Below are 20,036 nucleotides of genomic sequence, written 5' to 3' on the forward strand. Positions count from 1 at the left end.
TCACAATTGACACTACAAAATGCTGAATTATAGGTAACTGAAATGGGAGATTTTATCCCAACTCTGGTGCCCAACAGGAGTGGATGACTTGGCAGGGAAGGAGCACTTGGATATCCTTCCTTGTTTTCCCATGTCCTTCCAAGGAGGGAGCCTCTTGTTCAGGAATTTACTGGATATTTTTTCTTTTGCTACCTAATTTCACAGCCTCAGTCTCCAGAAAATGAAGAACAAATACCAAGTAAGAGTTGAAATTTAACTTTACTGCAAGGTTAATGAAAATTGAACAAGTAACTTAGAAAATATATGGAGAAGCTTGGAAAGCTGGAGTCAGGACAGACTGCAACAGGAGTTTCACAAACACTCACCTACATTAAGGTCAAAAAACCCACCACTGCAGCACATTGTTCATCCAGCAGATAAATGCTCTGATGAAAGGGCATGGAGAGAAGGTCATGCACAAGGAAAAAGCTTGTTAGAGTCACCTCCTGAGCAATTACAGCTGTAATCTCTTGGGCTACTCCTGGATTTCATCCCTGGATGAGAGGTTCAGTGCAGGAATGTATGAACCAAGGCTGACACACAGTGCTGAAAGTTTTCTCTGTCTCCATTTAAAAAGTCCTGGCCCAAACTAGAGTAGATTTAAGAAAAATGGCTAAGAGTATCAATCTAACCAAAATAGAATTCCTTTTCAGTTCTACAAAGAACAGCTTTGAAGGCAAACGTGTTTGTCAGGCTTTTGGCAACGTTCTCTGACAACAGTCTTTATTCTGTGGCTGCAGCAAAGAAACAGAAATAGAGAAGTTCCAGTAGGTTCTTAGAGGGATTTTTACAAGAAGCTCAGAAATGCATATTGAGTTCACAAACCGCTGCTGAGCAGGTGGAACAGCACAGCTTTAGCAAAAGCCAGCAAATACCGTTAAAGACTGACTGACAGCTTTGAAAATTCCTAACAGGCATTAATCAGAGCATTGAGATCATGGTGACTGGAACAGCAATTCCTCTTAAAGAACACAAAGCAGTCCCAAGCACACGACAGGGTTTGACACCGTACACGGGGATACAGCAGGGCCGTGGCACAAAGGTTCTGCTGTGCTCTGGGGGTTCCAGCAGATTCCAGTGGCACTTCATGGACTGGGAAGAGCAGGCACTGGGACTCATCCAACCTGCTTAAGGACCAGTGAGGGCTGGAAATCGGGTACAAAATACAAAACTGACACCACCCTGCATCTGCTTCAAATCCAACCTGTGCATTCCCCAAACACCCTGGGAACTGTCACACAACCTCCCCCTTTCTCCTCCTTTCCTTCCCCTGGTGACTCTGCTTTATCACCTGCTCTGCCCGCAGCACCATCTCCCCAGGCCACCACCAGCAACTCACTCGCCCTTGAGCAGGTGACACGCAAGGGGGTTTAAAATCCAATTTTGCCTCTTGTCATGGAGTAGCCCAGCTTGGCCTCGTTGTTGATGAAGGACATCAGTCCCAGGTAGGTCTCGATGAGGATGGGCCGCTCCAGCACCAACACCCCGTTAGCACTTCCTGGCACTGTGCCCTCCTTGTGGGCTTTCTTCACAGCCTGGATCAGCTGCGTTTGAAAGTTCTCCAGCTGGAAGAAATCACCTTGCTTTTGCATTGTTGTACAAACTGTTAAGACAAGCAGCTGCTGCTAGGGAATGGTGAAGGATTAGCATTAAAGCTGTAGCTGTCAGGGCTCTATGGGTTGTGACTCATTTAACCTCAATGATTCAGTTAATTTCACACAGGACACTGCTGATGTTTGACTTAAGGTAAAGATTTATCAGTGACCGGGTGTCTATTTCTGACTGTGGTTCTGCCCTCATCACTGATGTGCTACCCTTAACAGTGTTCTAATTTTAGGCAAACCTTCAGAGGGAAGCACCTGTTACAAAAAGAACAGAGAATCGCCTCAGTGAAGGTTTTCAGTGAACAATTAAACCATCTGTTAATTAGCTGGCAGTCCTAGCTGAAAAGTCCATCAGCCTGTCAGGTAAGTAAGAGCAGGAACAGCCCAAGATCCATTTGCTTTCTGGTTTTACAGGACTCTGCACCTTCGGAAGTTTTGGCTTCATCTGTCTTTCAGCCAGCTATGGGTGGCCGGCAAAAGTGGGCAGTGGGGCCACCCTGCAAATCAAAATTTGGAGACTGCGGAGATGGAGCTCCCAGCTCTAAATTTTACCTGTGATGTAAATTATTTTGTTTGACTAACTAATGTATTGCTTAAAAATAATCCGAGTTGTGTCCACCCTACGAGCTCAGTGAGCTGCCTGGAGCAGCAGAGGCCGTTCCTTACCCGGCACAGGGACGAGATCTTCTCGTCGGCGTCTGCCATGGGGTGCTCGGTGAAGGTCACGTAGGGGATGTTGGTGGACCAGGGGTTCCACCTGTTGATGAAGGAGGCACGGCTTTGCTTGTCCCACTGGATGCGGATCCCGACGCCTTCCCTCCTGATAGTGCAAAATGAACAGGGCAGAACTTCCCCGTCTTTGAGCAAGGTTAACTAAAAATGTTCTCTCTGAAAAGGATGCACTTGAAACTAGAAGCTATCTTGAAATACTAGTGATAGTAAATTTTACTTGGCAAGAAATGCAATAATTCAGCCCCTTGAAACGTGCAAAAGGCCATTCTTATGAGCTGAAAGCAAGAAGGTGAAGCACTTGGGACACCCTGGTCCTCCTTGTGATAGCCCCTGTGTACAGAGGACCTGCCACTCACAGCTTTTTACTCGTGCTAAGGTGGTGTTACCCCTACTTACTGCATTATGTAATGGTGATGAGTTTCTGCTCCCACATCTACTCCTCTTATCTTGAAGGTCCTTGAGCAACTTGCTGTTAGTGCAGCTACTCACCACCCCAGCAAACCAGCAGTTACCTTCGGTAATTGTTTGCAAAGTTAAGCAAGCAAAAGGAAGCATTCTCGAGACCGTTCCAGTGGTCAGGCTGAGCTCAGCGTGTTCCCAATAACCGTGCCAGACTCACACGTGACTGCGGCTGCTTACTTGTTCAGAGATTTGGGTGGGAACTCAAACTCGCCCACAGAGATGGTGTCCACGGCGCTGAGGGCAATCCTGGTCACGTGCTGGCACTGCAGGCTGATGAAGTTGTACTTGCACACGAGGAGGGACCAGTCCGTGATGAGGACAAGGCGTTCCTTCTCGTTGTTCCAGTGATCGATTCTGGGGAGAGAACACCACCGAGCTTTAAGTGGCTTTGACTCCTGGCTCGAAACACTCCAGAGCTTGGCAGATAGGAGAGTTGCTGAGGCGAACAAATTTGAAGTTTGATGGTGTATTTTCTGGTGTTTTTTTTTTTTTTCCCCCCCCTTTCTTTGCTTTACACTGCGTGTGCTGGGAGTCTGTGCCCTGCTGCACACAGGGGGCTTTGGGTCACTTTGTTTAAGCTACACCCGCACTTTACTGCAGGAGTGGGTTCTCTGTGGGACTGGATTTTGTAAGGAGTTAACGGGGAAGCGTTGCTCTGGATCTGGAGGGCTGGGTTATAAAGAAATAATGAAATAATGATGGCCGCAGCCAGCCCGGGCCATTCCGGGCCTTGTGCGTGCGTCAATATTCCCCAAGTTTAACACAGGAGAGCTCCGGACCAACCCCGCGGGGCCCAGGCTGCGCTGGCTCTCATCTCCCCCCGCCCGGAGCTCCCATCCCAATCCCAATCCCATCCCGCCGCGGAACTCACTCGGTGAGCAGCCACACGCTCTGCACCTCCCCATCCTCGGCGGGCAGCACGACCACCCGGATCTCGCTCACCGCCTGCTCGATGGTGCCGGGCTGCGGGGGGAGAAGGCAGAGGTCAGGGCGTGCGGGCACCGAGCGGCCGCGGCCGCCCCCGCTCCCCTCGCTGCGCGCACCCGGAACACGAAGTACTGGCGCAGGCGGCCGGCGCGGCCCGCGGTGCGGACACTGAGCGGCCGCAGCGTCTGCCGGGCCGGCGGCACGGCCGGTTCGAAGGGCGGCCCGGCCCCCGCCGGTACCAGCGTGGCGGCTCCGGGGCTGCCGGGGCTGCCGGGGCCGCCGGCCGGGCCGGACTCGTCCGCGTCCCGCAGCTGCAGCATCGCGGCGGCGCCGGGCGGGCGCTCGGAGCCTTCCGGGGCGGAGCGGGGCCGGGGCCGCCTCTCGCTCCGCGCCGGGCCGGGAGGCGGCACTGCAGCCCCGCCCGCGATGCTCGGCCGCTACCGGGCACAGCCCGCCCGGCGAGGTGCGGGACGCGGGGTGCGGGACGCGGCAGCAGCGCTCCCCGCTCCGCTGGCCCTGGGCGTCATCGGCTGTTGTCATCGTCACGCACCGATGCTGGGACCGGGGCTGTACAAAGCGCTGCGTGCTGTCATTATCGCTTGCACAGAGCTGGTTAGATATCAGTAACATGCTGTCCTGGGGTGACTGTGTATCCCCAATCGTCTGTTGGGTGCAGGGGGGAGGGCAAGCGCGGTTTGTTTTTCCCCAGGAAAACTCTGCTCATCGGAGTGACCTTGAAGCGGGGGAGTTGGAACACGGCAAGACGAAAGAAGCTCTGTTGTTTTTTTTCCCCAGCAGTTAGTTAGTTTAGTGCTAGCGTAGTTAGATGCTGTAGAATAGCTGAAGCTTTTTTGCTTTTTTTTTCTTTTTCTTTTTTTGTCCTTTTTTCCTTCCTTTTTGCTTTTTTTGCCCTCTCCTCAGAACTGTTCCAGCCTCTCCGGACTAAGGACCTGGGGAAGCACCGGGGGCCTCCACAGGGGATCCACCCCACCAAGACCAGCCCTGCACATCTCCTTTTCTCCCAACGTCAGTGGAGACGGAGCGGTGGAGCACAGTGACGACCCTCAAGAGGAGACTTTCTTTACGTTTGTTATCCCTCCGTAAGCGGCACGAAGCTCTTGTCATCGGGTATTGTGCTGGGAGTGCTTTGCCTGTTTAATAAACAGGTTTTTTCCACTTCTCTCTGAGGAAATCTTTTTTCCCGAACTGGTTGGAGGAGGGGAGGGGGGCCCCGTGGGAGGGTTTCTCCCAAAATCTGCCTGAAACCACCACACATGCCCAGGGCTGTGCCAGGTGCTGTCACTTTGCCTGCCCAGAGCTGTGTTAGGGGTACCAGATGCCATCGCTGTCACACACTGGGGCTGCACCAGGTCCTGGGTGCTGTCACCATCACAAACCTGGGGCTGTACCAGGTGGTGGGTGCTGTCGCTGTCCCCTGCCCAGAGCTGTATCTGGTACCAGGTGCCATCACTGTCACACACCTGGGGCTGTATGAGGCGCCAGGTGCCACCACGGTTGCACACCCAGAGGTTCATGAGGCCTGTCTCAGCTCTGCTGTGGATTTTCAGGGCTAAGACAAGCACCCCCACATGTCACACAATGTACAGTGGGAGGCCCCGAGCCCAGCCAAAATGATGCTCTGCTCTGCCGAGGTGATCTGGGCTATTCTCTCATATACCCACAAAGGAACAAGATTTGTAGGTCTACAGAGGCCAGGCAGAGCTGCTGTGAGGCAGATCTGGGTCAGATGTGCAAGATCCTTAAATATCATCAGGACAGAGCTCAGGAAGGCACCAGAGCGGTGTGGGATAGGAACAGGATTGCACATGGAGAGCCCTGGCGCCCATATCACATCCAGCACGCTTGATAGCGAAGATTAAATAATGCTGGGGAATGAATGGCATGTTAATGTTTCAGTTTCTGTGGTCTCTGGCATGACTGCAGATATTATCATCAGTATTTATGGAACTGTATCATATCTTGGACCACTTTCAGGGCTGTTTTACCCGGAGCCAGAGGATGACATCCTCGGCAGGCGGCTGTGCTGGGAAATTAGATAAAATTGAAAACATAACTAAATTGACTTCACAGTCAGGGTAGGGTTTCAGATATCTGTCTTTCACGTGTGTCCCATGAATCCCCCGCTGTGCTCTCCACAGCCCTTGCTCACACGGGCCTCTTTAGGTGAGAAACCTCACTGCTGGCTTTAAAGGGACTCTAAAGGGCTGCAGAGCTGACTTTGTGCTGGGTCACTTCTCAGAGTGCAGCTTCTCCCATTGGACCTTCTCCCTGCCGGCAGCCTGGCCGGGATGAGTGGCCATGCCAGGCCAGGCAGGAGCCTGCAGTGAGTCGTGTCCCAGCTGTGTGACAGCCAGGATTGTCACCTCAGGCGGCCTGGGAGCTGTGGCTGGACCGATCAAACCTCATCCTTGGCCTCGAGCCGTGTCCTGGAGAGGGAGCCCGACTCCCGGCTCTGCCCCATCCCTGCCCATCGGGAGAAATTCCTGGAAGTCTGACTGGGAGCAGCCTGTTTCCTACTGTAAGAAAGTCCTGACTTTTCAATCCCAGATAGAAAAAGAGAGGCCTGGATTTATTGTATCCTGGAGCTCTCTCTGTTGTTATAAAACATCTTTATGTAGCTGCCTTTCTTCTCCAGGAAGAATGAAGGATGTTTTCTTCCCATCCGTTAGGCTTGGCTGATATTTTACTGCTAAGTGGAAGCATTAACCCCCCTCATGCTCTTTTCTCTTACTTGAGGATTTATGGCACTGCTGTGACCTTGGGTGGGTTCTGGTGTAAGGAGCAGCTGCTTCAGTTTTTTTCCAAGAGCCAGCAGCTTTTTGGGCATGGCCCTTGGGGACTTTAGTCTTGATTAATGGTTGTCCATCAGCCACAAAATATGTCCATGAAACTATCCCAGTCTTCCTCCAAACCTTTTTATCCTGATTGAAGTCAGCACCTGCCCCGGGCCAAGTGAGCTCTGGGGTGCTCTGGGGCAGCTCAGAGGTGCAGGGCTGCTGCTCTCATTCCTCCTGGCCCTTGGGGATGGTTTCCTGGCAGGTGCCTAAGATGTTTAGTGCAGCATCCCTGCTCTGCTCTGCTCTCCTCCTCCCCATCCCGCCGCGTGCAGTTGGAGGTGTCCCTGCCAGCAGAATTTCCTTGGGAAGAGATCAATTTTGTTATCTGTCGGAGCGCGGGGGGAAGATGGAATCTCTGTGGGATGTTTTTCGAGCTGCTGGGAAAGGGATTTGGGGCGGTGTGCCGGCAGCTGGCCTTGGGCAGTGCAGAGGAGAAACAGCCCCGAAGCACCCGCTGCTCCATCCCTGCGAGCAGGGCCTCCCCCTCCTCTGCTCGGGGCTGGGCACAGCTCGTGGGAGGGATTTCTGACTGACAGCGAGCAAAGAGGCAAGAGAGCATGTGAGGGAAAGGAGCTGGACCTGGGAAAGGCAGGGGGAAGTTTTGTTACTCCCCTGAAGGGCAGGGAAGCTGCTCTGGTGCGTGCGTGTGCGGGAGTTCCTCGCTCCCGGCTCCGGAGGAAGGTGCGGAGCTGCGGCAGGAGGATGCCCGCGCCTCTGTGGATGGAGTGATCACCCCTGCCTGCTTCGGGAAAAGCCCCTGGGAGGTGAGATTCTCCTGCCAGAAGCGCACTCCTCCTTTTTCCTTCCCCTTGCCAAGGGCTGGATTTCAAAGTGCCTTGGGAAGGGGATCGCAGCTCTGGAGCAGCTCAGCCCACATGGGCCTGCGCTGCCGGGCACGACACGGGTCTTGTGAGCCCCCAGGTCCTCGGGATTTGTCAGGAAGCAAATCCCAGAAGGAAAAGTCGCTTCAGTGCATTTCACTGCGAGTGAACAAGCATGAGAAGCCAGGTTTGGTTTGGGGGAAAAAACCAGCTGCGTCCTGCATTTTAATTTCCAATGGAGTGAAGAAACTCGCTGAGCTGAACCCGAGAGAGAGGAAGCATCCAGGAATGATAAATCCGCTCTCCCCCTGCGAGGACTCCCGTGTGCTCCGATAGCTTTGTCCTTCGCAAGGAGAGACACCGGCAAATTGGGAGCAGGAGGCAGCAGGAGCCTGCGGGGAGGAGGAAGCGGTGAGCTGTGCTGGAGGAGGCTGTGGGATTCCCGGGATAACCGCTGGCAGCACCTGGAGGGAGAGGAGCGGCTGCGATGGAGTTTCCTGCCGTGGCACTGTCACTCATCGTGGCGCTGCGAATGTCTCCGCTGGCTGCTGGGAGCAAGCTGCAGCCGCACATGTGAGTAGGAAGAAAGAATTCTGGTTTGTCGGGCAGGGAGCGGAACAGCAGGAGCCAAATGCAGGGTTTTCAAATCGAGGGTGAAGCGAGGAGTGGAGAGAGAAGGGGTAGTGGGGAGGAAGCTGTTGTGGGTTTCTTTATTTACTACTAAATATGCAGAAAGGGGAATAGAAAACTGAAAACCTGAATAGTCTTTTCTTGTAGGAGGGAACCCCTTGGTTTAGCTGAAACTGTTGTCTGAGTGCAAGAGAGGATTCCTGTGTGAATACTTTGCCCTTTCTTCCAAGACCTGCTGCTTTTCTTTCACTTCACGAATCTTTCTTATTCCACGTTCCTTCCCGCCTGCTGCTGTTACTCCAGCAGCACGTAGGCTGCTCTTTTTAATTACATTTTACAGTTACAGTTTGGTGTTAATCATTTGGCTGCTCTGGAAAACTTCCTTGCGAATTTGGCCTCCTGCCAGAAGATGGTCTCTCAGAGCCAGGGGATCACTGTAATTCCCTTTGTCCGTGGAGCCGGTGTGGGGTGGGGTGCAGACTCCAAGCCGCCCTCCCTGAGGGGTTTAATTCTTCAAAAATATAAAGGGTGTCCTTTAAAAGATAAAGGTTTTGGAAGAAGCAGCTTTTTCTCCCCACGCCAGGGTTTTGTGCTCCTGCCCTGACAGTTACTTTCACGACTTCTTGGACGGGGCACTGGAGCAGAGCCCTGTGCCAGCACTCTGGGGTTGGAATTGAGCGGCCTGGAGAAGTCGGATGCCAGCTGCGACCTCTAAGCTTCACCACGTCCAAATTAGTTGCTTTCACTTCTTTTTTAGAAAGTATCTCTGTGAAAGCTCTGGGTCCTGTTGGGAGCAGCAGAAGCAGCCCCAAACACCGAGTGTCTCATGGAGCCAGGGACAAATGTCTCCCCCCTTCATCCTTAGCTAAACCCACTGACTTGTGCTTGGAGAAAGAGTGAGGATTAGAGAAGAAACAAAGTACATTTCTTTGATTTATTGGAATTAGCCTCGCAGCCCTTAGCTCTGAATGAGCAACAAACCACCCCTGTGGCTGCTCAGCCTGGCACCGTTTCTTTTCCCCGCAGTGACCAAACTCATTGAGGAGGTGGATGCCGGGGGGTTGCCCAAGCTCTTCCTGCCCCGTCAGCGGGAAATTCAGACAGTGGGAGAGCAGCTGGCAACCCCCTGGATCCCTCTGGGTCCCCTGCATCCCTGACACCCCTGCATTTCTCTGTCCCAGGCCGAACGTGTGCGCGGAGCAGGAGCTGGGGCTCGTGGGGCTGCGGCAGCCGTGCGTGCAGGCGCTGACCCGCGCTGTCAAGGTGTGGAAGCAGGACTGCGGGGGCCGCCGCTGGTGCACGGGCTACGAGCGGAGGTAAGTGCTCTTCCCTCCATTCCCTCCACCTTGGGCTGCTCCTCGTAGGAGGAAAAGCGGCTCCCGCTCCTGAGCAGCGGCAGGGGAGCGAGTTTGGTGCTCACCGGCAGCGGCTGCGCAGCTGTGGAGGGGTGGGGATGGTCACCTGTTCAGCCGTGCTGCTCCCCTGGCTGTGTTCTGGAGTGGGACACAAGGGGAAATTGGTGCCCCCCAAGGAGTGTCAGTGATGAGAGAGTGTGGCTGGGGCTCACCTGGGTGTCCCACAGCTCTCAAGAGAAAGAGGAGGAGTCACCTTGGAGGCAGCCCTTGGTGCCTGGCGTTTACCCGGCTAGTGGGAAGGGTCCCTGCCTGTGGCAGGAGGTTGGAACTAGATGATGTTTAAGGTCCCTTCCAACACAAACTGTTCTGTGATTCTGTGGCTCTATGATTCCATGATTTCGTGGTTAGGGGACAGAGCAGTTCTTTTACAGGTTGATATGAGCAGTCCCATGAGCAGAGAAATGGCCCTGACCCCACAAACTTCCTGTCAGGAGTAGAGCTACTTCACAGGATATTTTTCTTGGCTAAAAGCAGGAGACGACAAGAGCTTTGGGCATTTTGCTGGAGGAGCTTCTGGTAAAACCTTTGGGCATTTTGCTGGAGGGGCTTCTGGTTCAACCTGGCATTTCTGTGATGCTCAGGGTTTTTAAGGAATTCCCAAAGAGAAGGTCTGTCCATTGTTTTCATTGTGAGGAAGCTTTGTCCTCGTGGTGGGCTGTTTCCCATCTTCAGACAATGCCCGGCATCTGTTTCCTGTGATCCAGCCACATTAATGGAGTGACTTATTCTCACCACGTGCACTATTCCTGTATCTTTGGATGTCTCCTCCTCGAAGCCCCTCAGTGCCTCTTGTCTGACAGAGCTGATGGCAGGAGCTGGGGCCAGGTGAGGGTTTTTGGCTAAAATCACAGTAAATGTGGCCGTGGTGCAGGGGATGGAGTGGTGCAGGACCTGTGAGGGCAGGGGCTGCTGGGGTGGTGGTCAGCAGGATTTGCTGCAGGGCCACCACCTTCCTTTCACTCCATGAGCTGGGCCACGCTCAGACCCACGTCAGAACAGCTTGAGCTGGGCTTGCACAGGTGAGCACGGAGTTGGAACCTACCCTGAGTGCTTGTCCCCAATCTTAGCATCCCTTGAGCTCCCAGCTGGCCAGAGATGGGAGCCTGGGCAGAGGCCCTGAGGAAGGAGGGCTCTGAACACCTGTTACAGCACAAAAAATGAACTTTTCTTACCTACCCAGCAGCCAAACCCCAACGTGCCCAAGCTGCTTCCACCCTCCACCTGCTTTTCCGGCCTCATTAGGGAGTTACAAGCCTTTGCAGAATAAAAATGATAGTTGTCGTCTCAAAGAAACATCTTGGACTCAAGACAGCTTTTAAGTCCTGACTTTAGGAATTCCTCCTAACGTGTAATTGCCGGTAATTACCCTGGTGATGAGATCCGTGTCCTGGTAACAAAGAGCAAACAGAGTCTGACTCTTGGCTGTGTTTTCAGGGGAGGCTTTGAAAGGATGGGTGCCCTGTCTGCTTCCACTTCAAAGGCTGGGAGCTCTTCAGCCCCAGTGCTCCCTTCAGCTCCTTAAAGGATGGCTTTGACATCACAAATCAAGGGACTGAAATGAAATAACTTTCTGTTCTGCATAGTTACAAATATCAGAACAACCCAGCTGTTAAAGCCGTTCCTGCTGGAAGCGCAGAGGGGAAGCCACAGCGGGATTTTCACCCCAGGAGTTGTGAAATCCAGACAGGGAAAGGACCATCAGCAGAACATTCCTTGGGCAAGGTTTTGTCCCAGATCCCCTCTCTCTAAACTTCTGGGAGTTCCCATTGCAGCAAGCTTTTCCAAGAGCTGGGAGCTGTCCTGCCCTTGTGCCAGGCAGCCGAGGCAGCGGAGCGCGCGGTGTCGGCACTCGCAGGGATGCTGGAGCTGCTCCAGTTCGAGCTGGCAGTGTGGGGCTCAGGAATTGTATTCACAGCTCCAGGATCTGGCCTGAAATTGGCCTCGGTGCCTTTGAGTCTCTGGAGGTGACTGGAAAAAGCAGCATCTGCTCAGCTGGAGCATCCTCGGGCTGCGCTGCTGCGTGCTCCTGGTGAAGGGATGGGTTTGTGCAGCTTCCCAGTGAGTAATGACAGCAGGTAGCTTTGCTCAGCCCTCCTTAACCAAGCTTGAAGGAATCACAGTGCCAGCCCAGAGGGGCTGGAAGGAGATTTTCCAGCAGCAGGACACAGCAGGATTCCCTGGGTTCCATTAGTTCTGGCTCATTCCCAATTTTCTGTGCCAGGGACTCCAAAAAACACAAAAGAAAAGAGGAACACTGAAGATAAAATATCTCCTGTGTGGCTCTTTCCCCTCTGCAGCACCCAGATACCCAGAGTCACTGAGGCTGTCACAATATTTGCCTGTCCTTGCAGGAGCAGCTGAAGGGTCTGGAGTGTCCAGAGCTGCCCAGGAGGGTGGGGCTGAGGCTGCTCAGGGCACTGCTGGGGCACAAGGAGCCCCGAGCTGTCCTACATCACTATTTCGAGCTTTTCTTTCCCATCCCTGAGCATCCTTGTCACGTTCACACCACCCTGCATCCACCATCTCCTCTTCTCCTTCCTGCTGGGCTGGAGAGAGCTCCTGGTACCAAGAGCATCCCACTTGGGCTGGAGCCTGTGAATTGCTTTCTCAGCTGCTTCTGGAACACAACAATTTCCTTCATAATTTGTTAACAGCTCATCCAAAACCCAAAAAAAAATAAAATTAAAAAAGGTGGTATCTGCTTTTATTTCTCTCAGCTGTGCTTCCATGTGCTGGTTGGCACGCAGGAGTTGCTGGAGGTTTCCTTCCCAGGGATTAACGGTTCACTGTTATTTGCGTTTTATTTTATTTTATTTTTTTTTTGTAGGGACATTCAGACAAAATCAAACGAGTCGACTGAGTTAGGATAAATATTTTCAGTGGACAGGCACAACACATCTGCCCTGCCAAATATTTGTTGTTGTTTGCCTGATTTGCTTTGGTGGAGCAGTTTCATGTTCTGCCAAACGGAGCTGTTTAAAAATCGGCCTCAGAAGTATTATCTGCGTTTCAATTCTCACAAACACACAACACCAAATTTCCGGGGAAAAAAAATGTGTCGCTTTTATTTATTTACGCTTCAGATCAGTCCTTGCTTTACTCCCCCAGCTCCCACCCTGGAGAGAACCACTGGGAGTAGTTAAAGGGACCCTCAGTGTTCCCTGCCAAGCTGTGGAGCCTTGCTGTGTCCAACACAACTCTTGGAGTAGCTTGGTGTTGCCATCAGGTTTATGTCGATTTTTTAGCTCATCAGCCCCTTGGAGACACCTGCTCCTGCTCACTGAAGCAGAAATACCTGTTCTTAAAATTTACATTTCCTTTGTGATCAAGTTGTGCAAAGGAGGAGCTCAGAGCTGTAAATAGTCTAGAAAAGGAGGGAAAAAAAAATAATCTGGGGTGTTATGAAGACCTGGGCGTTGTCTCTTGTGTTCCTAATTAGAGTAAATTAGGAATATTTTCTTAGTATCGGTGATCACTGCCAGGCCGTGGGGAAAACAATGGCAGCACGTTTGCAAACACAATTCCTGAATTTATTTGCTCCCACGGCTACGGATTCTGTCCTTCCCGCTTTCCCTGCCCTGCAGGAGCTGACTTGGGCTGGGTTTCTGTGTTTCAGGGTTGTGTATTACACGGGCTACAGGCAGGTGTACCAGGTGCGGTCCCAGACCACGTACAGGTGCTGCCCAGGATGGTCCCAGCTCGCAGGGGATGCTGGCTGCCTGCACAGTAAGTGTTGCTCCACTCGAATCAACTCCCTTGGGTTTGGCTCGTTTGAGGTCCTGTGCCTGCAGAAAATGCTCTAAAAATGTCTTTAAAAATGTGCTTAAAAATAAATGTATTTTTTTTTTTTCCCCCTGGTGGTATATTATTATTATTATTATTATTATTATTATTATTATTATTATTATTATTATTATTTTATTATATTATCCTGGTGGTAATATTATTATCGTGGTATGATTATGATTATGATTATGATTAATTTCCCTGCATCAGAAGGGTGCTGCTCTGGCTCCCTGGGGAGCACTGTGCGGTGCTTTCCATTTCTGGAGGATTTCTACATTCAGGGTCCCGGCCATTCATCCCCTTGCCAAACGCTACTAAACGTTTAAAATCAAGGCCAAACTGATGGCAGAAGCCCTGGAAGCTCCTTTGAGAAGGTTTGTCAGGGGCTGGGGTTGTTATTTCAGGACTGGCTGAGTTTGAGCTGCCCCTGTGAGAGGTTTGGGGTCTCTGCACCCACCCTTCGCCTGCTCCCTCCTGTACCCAGAGGGTGAGCTGGGCTCAGGGCGGTCATTCCGCAGTGCCAGCCTGGAGGAGGGGACACACAGCCACAGAGGAAGGGGTGGCACTGCTCAGGTCTGTAGTGGAGACCCACAGCTTGAGTTTTGGGATTCTGTGCCTGGATTCCTGCTCTCTTCCAGGGCAGTTCCCTGCCAGACAGGCACGGAAGTGTGTCCCCCCCAGCTGTGGGGGAAGCTGAGAGATGTATTCGGGTTTGCACATGATGGGGATGTGCAAATATCAGCCTGTAAGATGATTTTATGCTGTTGTTGCAGAAGACAGAGGCAGCTTTATCCCCGTGGGCCCCACATTCCCTATTTCCCTCCAGATTCTCTGCCTGACACGGGAGGCAGCTGCTGTGTCACTCCTGGCTCCTTCCTCTAAACCCTGCGGCCACGTCCAGCTGGGGAAACGTTTAACTGGAAACTGCTTTTGAGGTGTTGAGAGCGAGGAAAAACCTCTTGAATGGAACCAAACTTATGTGTAGAACCAAAATGTCACCTTGTGCAGAGCCCTGCACACTGCTGGGATCAATTCCCTGCCTCGGTGCCTGATTCTTTTCTGATTTAGACCTTGGAGGTGCTCTCTACCTTCCCCACAGAAAAGCAGCTTTGGATTTAAGTGATAGGCAGGAGAACCAGCAGAGCATTTGGGATCTGACCTGTCCTGCCATCAGGGGAATCAGAGCCAGCTCCGTTGTGGAGGCACTCAGGGTTGGGATTGATCTCCGAGACAGGAAGATGCCTCGCACAGCTGCTCGCCTTTTGTCCTGTGAAGAGGCTGTCTGTGCCTTCCCTGGGCTTTGATGCTTGCAGTAAAGGTTTTTTTTTTTAAAAAAAATGAGGATAAAAAGTTGTGTCAAACAACCAGACTTTATTCCAATTCCTATTCCAAGCTGTGGCATGGGAGAACAACTCACCGGGGGGAGGAAGCTCAGCTCACCTCAGCTGAACTCAGAAAAGCACCTTCTGTGGTGATTTTTCCTGCCAAGGAAATGAGTAATTCCATGCAGGAAGGAAGCAGAGAAAAAGGAAATAGAGCTGCTCAGGGCACGCTCTGAACTCATCCTTCTCATCACTGGCGCTGGGGATGGCCCTCAGGGGCTGCTCACTGCAGGGCTGGGCTGGAGTGAAGAAGAGAGGGACAGCCAGTGCCAAAAGCGGAGTGACACCAGCCCAAAAACTCCTGCAGGAATTGCTGCTGAGCTGCTGGGGAGGTTGAGGTGGATCACGACCTGGAGGTGGTGAGCTCTGTCCCCATTCAGCCCTTCAAACCCAACTGGGTGCCGCTGGGTTCACACCCAGGACATGCTGCAGGGACAGAAGAATAGGTATTTATGTACCTCAAGTGCAACAGGCACAACGGGGAGCTGATGTCTGCTGGCCCTCAGAGCAGGCAGGGGCACTTCCAGAGGCAGAAAATAAAATTCCATTGCTCTGTGCATCATCTTCTGAGCCCCTGAGAGCAGCAGCAGAGCGGCCACCAGGTCAGGGCTGAGGTGGGCGGTGGGAATTGTGCTCCCTGTTTGCAAACCCCCACAGGCAGCAGCTGGAGGAGCATCCCACGGGCAAATGGGACTGGCCCCTGCAGGTGCCCCAAGATCTGTCCTGGTCTCTGCACTGTCCTGGGAACGTGTCCGGGCTCTGTGTAACGAAACCCTCACCCCTCGGAGCTCCCCGGTGTCGGTTTGCAGGGGTATGATGGCTTTTCCTGCTGCTGGCTTTGGCCTCAGCACCAGTGTGTCCTTCTGGAGCAGAGGAGGTGTGGGAAGATCTGCTAGGGAGTTGTCAGTGACCCTCAGTGGGGTCACACAGCCAGGCTGTCATTTATGTTGGTGTGTAGCAGTCTGGGGTCAGCTGTGCTCGCTGCTGTGGCTCTGCTGAGTGCCCCAGAGCTGTGCCAGAACACGGCAGCGGGGTCTGTGACCCTTCCATCTGCCTCCAGAGATCACTGGTGGTGTTCCAGGAGTACTGAGCAGGGGAAGGGCATCTCTGCTGACAGTTTAACTGGTGGGATCTCTCCAGCGAGGATGTCTCACTCTCCCTTGGGGACTGGCATCTCCTCACTGCAGGGTTCTGTTTGCTCTTTGCTGATCATCATTTCTCCTTGGGAAAAAAAAAAAAACCAAAAAAAAAAATACCAACAAACCAAAATACAACCCAGCCCACGTGAGGGGAAATTTTGAGAGCTTCAGGCTCCTGTGTAACCGGCCAAGGCCCTCTGCCACTTCTTGTTTGGACGTGATGACACTGTCTGGCACTAACGGTGATCCTAAACACCGTTATGAGATGGGAGGCCCCAATACCCTCTCCCAGGCCAGGAGAGCTGTTTGGGCTCTCAGAGCTGTCCTGGTGCCTGGAAGAGGAATTTGCCTTGTTGCATCCACTGCACTGGGGGTGCTCACTGTTAGCTCAGGTTGGAGGCTATCTGTAGCAAAACTGGGGTGTCCTCCCCTTCCTCACGTGCAGATTTGTGTCTCTGAGCTCTTACAGGTGAAGAAATGTCCCCACTGCAGAGCTCTGGGGACAGTACTGGGAGGGTGTGGGAGCTAGGAGCAAATAGCTTGGAAAGAGATGGAAAATTTCCCAGAAACAGAGATCTCACTGGTCTCACAGAATATCTGGATTTGTTCCTCTCCTTGTGCACCCTCTGAAGTGGTGACAGCTGGCCTTGCTCCTGCCACCCCCAGGGCTGTCAGAGGTGAAGGCAGGGAGCCCTGACCCTGGCAGGGTTGTGTCTTTTGTCCTTTCTCTTCTGGTGGTAGCAGAGGATTTGTTGCCCTCCACTGCCCTCTGTCCTGGACCGTTCATCTCTTTGGGAAGGAGGAGAAAGGTCAGAAGTCAAGGCATCCTTTGCATTTTTAGGATGGCTTCAGGTTCTTTCCCTGCCTGATCGCTGATAGTTTAACTCTCAGACTGAGCTGCCTGGTTTCAAGTGGCCTCTGAGATGCTACTTAAATTCCACCTGGCTTCAATAGCACAGGTAAAGCCCTCGGTGATTAGGTGAGGGGCCTGCATGTCTGGTAATCTCTGTGGTCTCCACTTTCAGCTTGAGATGTTGAAAATCTGAGTCCCTCTGAGTCTGTAACTCTTGATGTGCGTGGAGGAGCTGGAGCTCAGCCACCCACAGCCTGTCTGTGCTCTTGGGGCAGCCCCTGTCACCTTCAGAAAGGACATGGTGGGGCAGAAAGGCACCAAGGAGAGCTGTAAAGAAGCTGAAGAGAAGACCATGACTGGATTTAGTGTGGGTGTCACTGTTGCGATGTGGCCTGGAGAAACTCAGCCTGAGCTGCTGGTCTAAAGCTGGTCAAAGTTGTCCTGAACTCAAGTTTTTATCCAGGTGAGGTCCTGCTGTCTCCTGATTTTCATCTCAGTTGGAGGCAGGGGCTGGCCCTAGGTAGGAAGGAGAATTAATGTTCATTTGAGGAAGCATCAGAGTCTGAGACACGATGAAAACCCTTGGGATCATCCCTAGTGCTGAGCAGAAAGCAGCTGAATTGTAATTGGCCCATTAAAATAAAAAACTTGGTCACAGATGGCCTCTTAAAAGGCTCCAGAGTGAGTTAGCCCACACTGAACTGGGTTTCTTCCTCCCAACTCCGCTGAGTTTTCATCCATCACCTGCTGAGCAGGGAAGGAGCGCACAGAGAGACCTGCTGTCCTTGATTTATCAGCACGGCCCTGGAGCCTGGCATGGCTCTGGAGCTTGGCACAGCTCTGGAACCTGGCACAGTCCTAAAGCCTGGCATGGCTCTGGAGCCTGGCACAGCTCTGGAACCTGGCACAGCCCTGGAGCCTGGCACGGCCCTGGAGCCTGGCATGACCATGGAGCCTGGCACAGTCCTGGAACCTGGCACAGTCCTAAAGCCTGGCATGGCTCTGGAGCTTGGCACAGCTCTGGAACCTGGCATGACCATGGAGTCTGGTATGACCATGGAGCCTGGCACAGTCCTGGAACCTGGCACAGTCCTAAAGCCTGGCATGACCATGGAGCCTGGCACAGTCCTGGAACCTGGCACAGTCCTAAAGCCTGGCATGGCTCTGGAGCTTGGCACAGCTCTGGAACCTGGCATGACCATGGAGTCTGGCACAGCTCTGGAACCTGGCACAGCCCTGGAGCCTGACACGGTCCTCAAACCTGGCACAACTGTGGAGCCTGGCATGGCTCTGGAGCCCAGCACAGCCCTGGAGCCTGACACAACCCTGGAATCTGGCATGGCCATGGAGCCTGACACAACCCTGGAATCTGGCATGGCCATGGAGCCTGACACAACCCTGGAGCTCAGCAAAGTCCTGGAGCACGGCATGACCACAGAGCCTGGCACAGCCCTGGAACCTGGATCAGCCCTGGAACCTGACATGGCCCTGGAGCCTGGCACAGCCCTGAAACCTGAATCGGCCCTGGAGCCTGGCATAGCCCTGGAGCCTGGCATGCCATGGAGCCCGGCACAGCCCTGATGACTGACACAATCCTGGAGCCCAGCACAGCCCCGGATCTCGACCATGTGCACCATCACAGGGCAGGCAGCTCATGCTTGTGATCCAGGTTGGAAGCCTCGGCAGGAAATGTGTCCGGCTGACAGTTTAATTTCCCTGAGAGGCGGCTTTGCTTTGTCCATCACCTCCTGGCTGCTGCAGGCTCATTGTTTAGTCAGCTGAAAGGCTGTGACTGAACTCCTGAACCTCTTGCCTGCGGCTGAGCTCAGTGCTGGTCAAAGGTCCATCGTGGGCTCCCCTGGGAGCACATCTCTGCCCAGGCAGGGCTGAACCTCAGGGAGCCCAAACGTTGCTTTTCTTCATCTCTCTTCCTCCTAAATCAGTCTCATGTCTCCGACTTTGCGAGGATCCCGCCTCGCTGAGCCCTCACAAAGGACGCTGCCTGGCCTCCGAGCAGAAGGCGGTGATGCTTCCCATAATTTATTCTTTCTCTCGCATTTCCCTGAACAGTGTCATTACCCTTTTCCCAAATTTTCATCGCATCCAACTCTGTCGCTCTGAATTAGGAGCTCGTTTGCAGGAGGCCTGGAGGGCACGGAGGGGGAGACCCGCAGCCCCCCACTCGCCCCCGGGCTGGGAAGTAGGTTATTATGATTTCCACTCGGTATGTGCCAGCCCGCAGCACAGAGCAGGGGATTGTCCGGCTCATTCAGGAAATCTGGGGCACTGCCAAGAATAACACCCCTGTCTTCTAACCCCTGATTTGTGTCGCTGAAATTGCTTCTAATATTTTCCATTGTTGTGCTTTGGGTCTCGCTGAGCCGCTCTGAGAGCCCAGTGCTGCTGGCGAGTTGGGCTCCCCGGAGCCAGGCTTGGCTCTGCTGGGACCCTCGTGAAAATGAGGTTTTTAGGTGTTTAAGGTGAAAGATTTAGGAAAAACCAAACCACTGCGTAATTTAGCCAGGCAACCCATTCTGTCTTACGGTGCTGAAGCCTGAGGGAAAGGAGTAAAAGAAAAGACAGATCATGCATGATCAGAGCTGGGGAAACCGGGAGGCTGCAGCCCGGGAACACCTTGGCACACACCTGGAGACGGGAAGTTTTTCCATCCTCACTGTGCTGGGAAGTATTTGAAATCCACAGGCGTCAGGGCTGGGCTGAGCAGGATGCTTGGCAAAGAGCTTCCCAAGTTCCAGTGCTCTGCCAGCACGGGATTGATACGGGATCACCGCAGCCCCCGGGGATACGTGGCCAAGGAAAGCGTCTAAAGCGTTAGATGAGAAGATAACGGGCTTTGTGAAGCAGCATTTCATCACGGGTTCATTAGTTCGAGGAGACCGAGTGTTTGGACTTCAATGCTACCTTTGTGTTACAAATAATCTTCTCTTCTGGGGGGAGGGGGTTCCAAAAATCATCAGGTCCTTAAAAGAGCCAATGCTCAGGCTCGAGGATTTCGGCTCTAGTGCATCCAAGGTGCAAAGTTTGTGGGGTTTGGCCTAACCCAGGATGTCCCTGGGTGGTAAAAGAATTGATGGAAGAAAGGTCCTTTAAGCAGGTACATAGCTCTGTCTGGCAAGAGGGCGTATTTTGATGGCAAATGTGAATATTTGGAGAATGGCACATTCACCTAAACCTTCACCAAGCCCTCCTAATCACAAAACCTCCTGAATCACAAAACTTCCCCAGTCAGCGCAGCCTTGGCAGAAGGTGTTGTGTGAGCCAGCAGCAGGATTTACCACTGAGGAGAAATCGGGAAGTCAATTGAGTTCCTCTAGGAAGAAACAGAGCTAATATTTGCTATATGGGGGATTGAATAGTGGGAGCGCAG

General features: G+C 52.9%; 2 protein-coding genes across 3 annotated transcripts in view; one reads left to right on the forward strand and one right to left on the reverse strand.

Annotated features, from left to right (window-relative positions):
• Positions 1-239: 239 nt before the first annotated feature.
• TPRG1L (tumor protein p63 regulated 1 like) lies at positions 240-4,102 on the reverse strand. Of its 2 annotated transcripts, XM_040084786.2 has the most exons (6): positions 3,881-4,102; positions 3,709-3,800; positions 3,015-3,191; positions 2,310-2,463; positions 1,379-1,604; positions 240-1,163 (listed from the first exon to the last, which is right to left on the reverse strand). In XM_040084786.2, the coding sequence occupies exons 1-5, from the start codon at positions 4,082-4,084 to the stop codon at positions 1,410-1,412; spliced, it is 822 nt and encodes a 273-aa protein (XP_039940720.1). In that variant the 5' UTR covers positions 4,085-4,102; the 3' UTR covers positions 240-1,163; positions 1,379-1,409. The 2 variants fall into 2 exon arrangements, with proteins under 2 accessions (XP_039940720.1, XP_039940719.1); XM_040084785.2 differs by having other exon boundaries at positions 240-1,604.
• Positions 4,103-7,173: 3,071 nt separating this feature from the next.
• The window catches only part of MEGF6 (multiple EGF like domains 6), a 76,998-nt gene continuing 64,135 nt past the window's right edge, over positions 7,174-20,036 (forward strand). The window contains exons 1-3 of the mRNA XM_040084684.2: positions 7,174-8,016; positions 9,255-9,389; positions 13,105-13,214. Coding sequence (XP_039940618.1) covers positions 7,931-8,016; positions 9,255-9,389; positions 13,105-13,214 — 331 coding nt within the window. The 5' untranslated portion in view covers positions 7,174-7,930. The remainder of the gene's footprint in view (positions 8,017-9,254; positions 9,390-13,104; positions 13,215-20,036) is intronic.

This window comes from Hirundo rustica, chromosome 22, assembly GCF_015227805.2.
Source record: "Hirundo rustica isolate bHirRus1 chromosome 22, bHirRus1.pri.v3, whole genome shotgun sequence".
In the NCBI taxonomy this organism is placed as follows: Eukaryota; Metazoa; Chordata; class Aves; order Passeriformes; family Hirundinidae; genus Hirundo; species Hirundo rustica.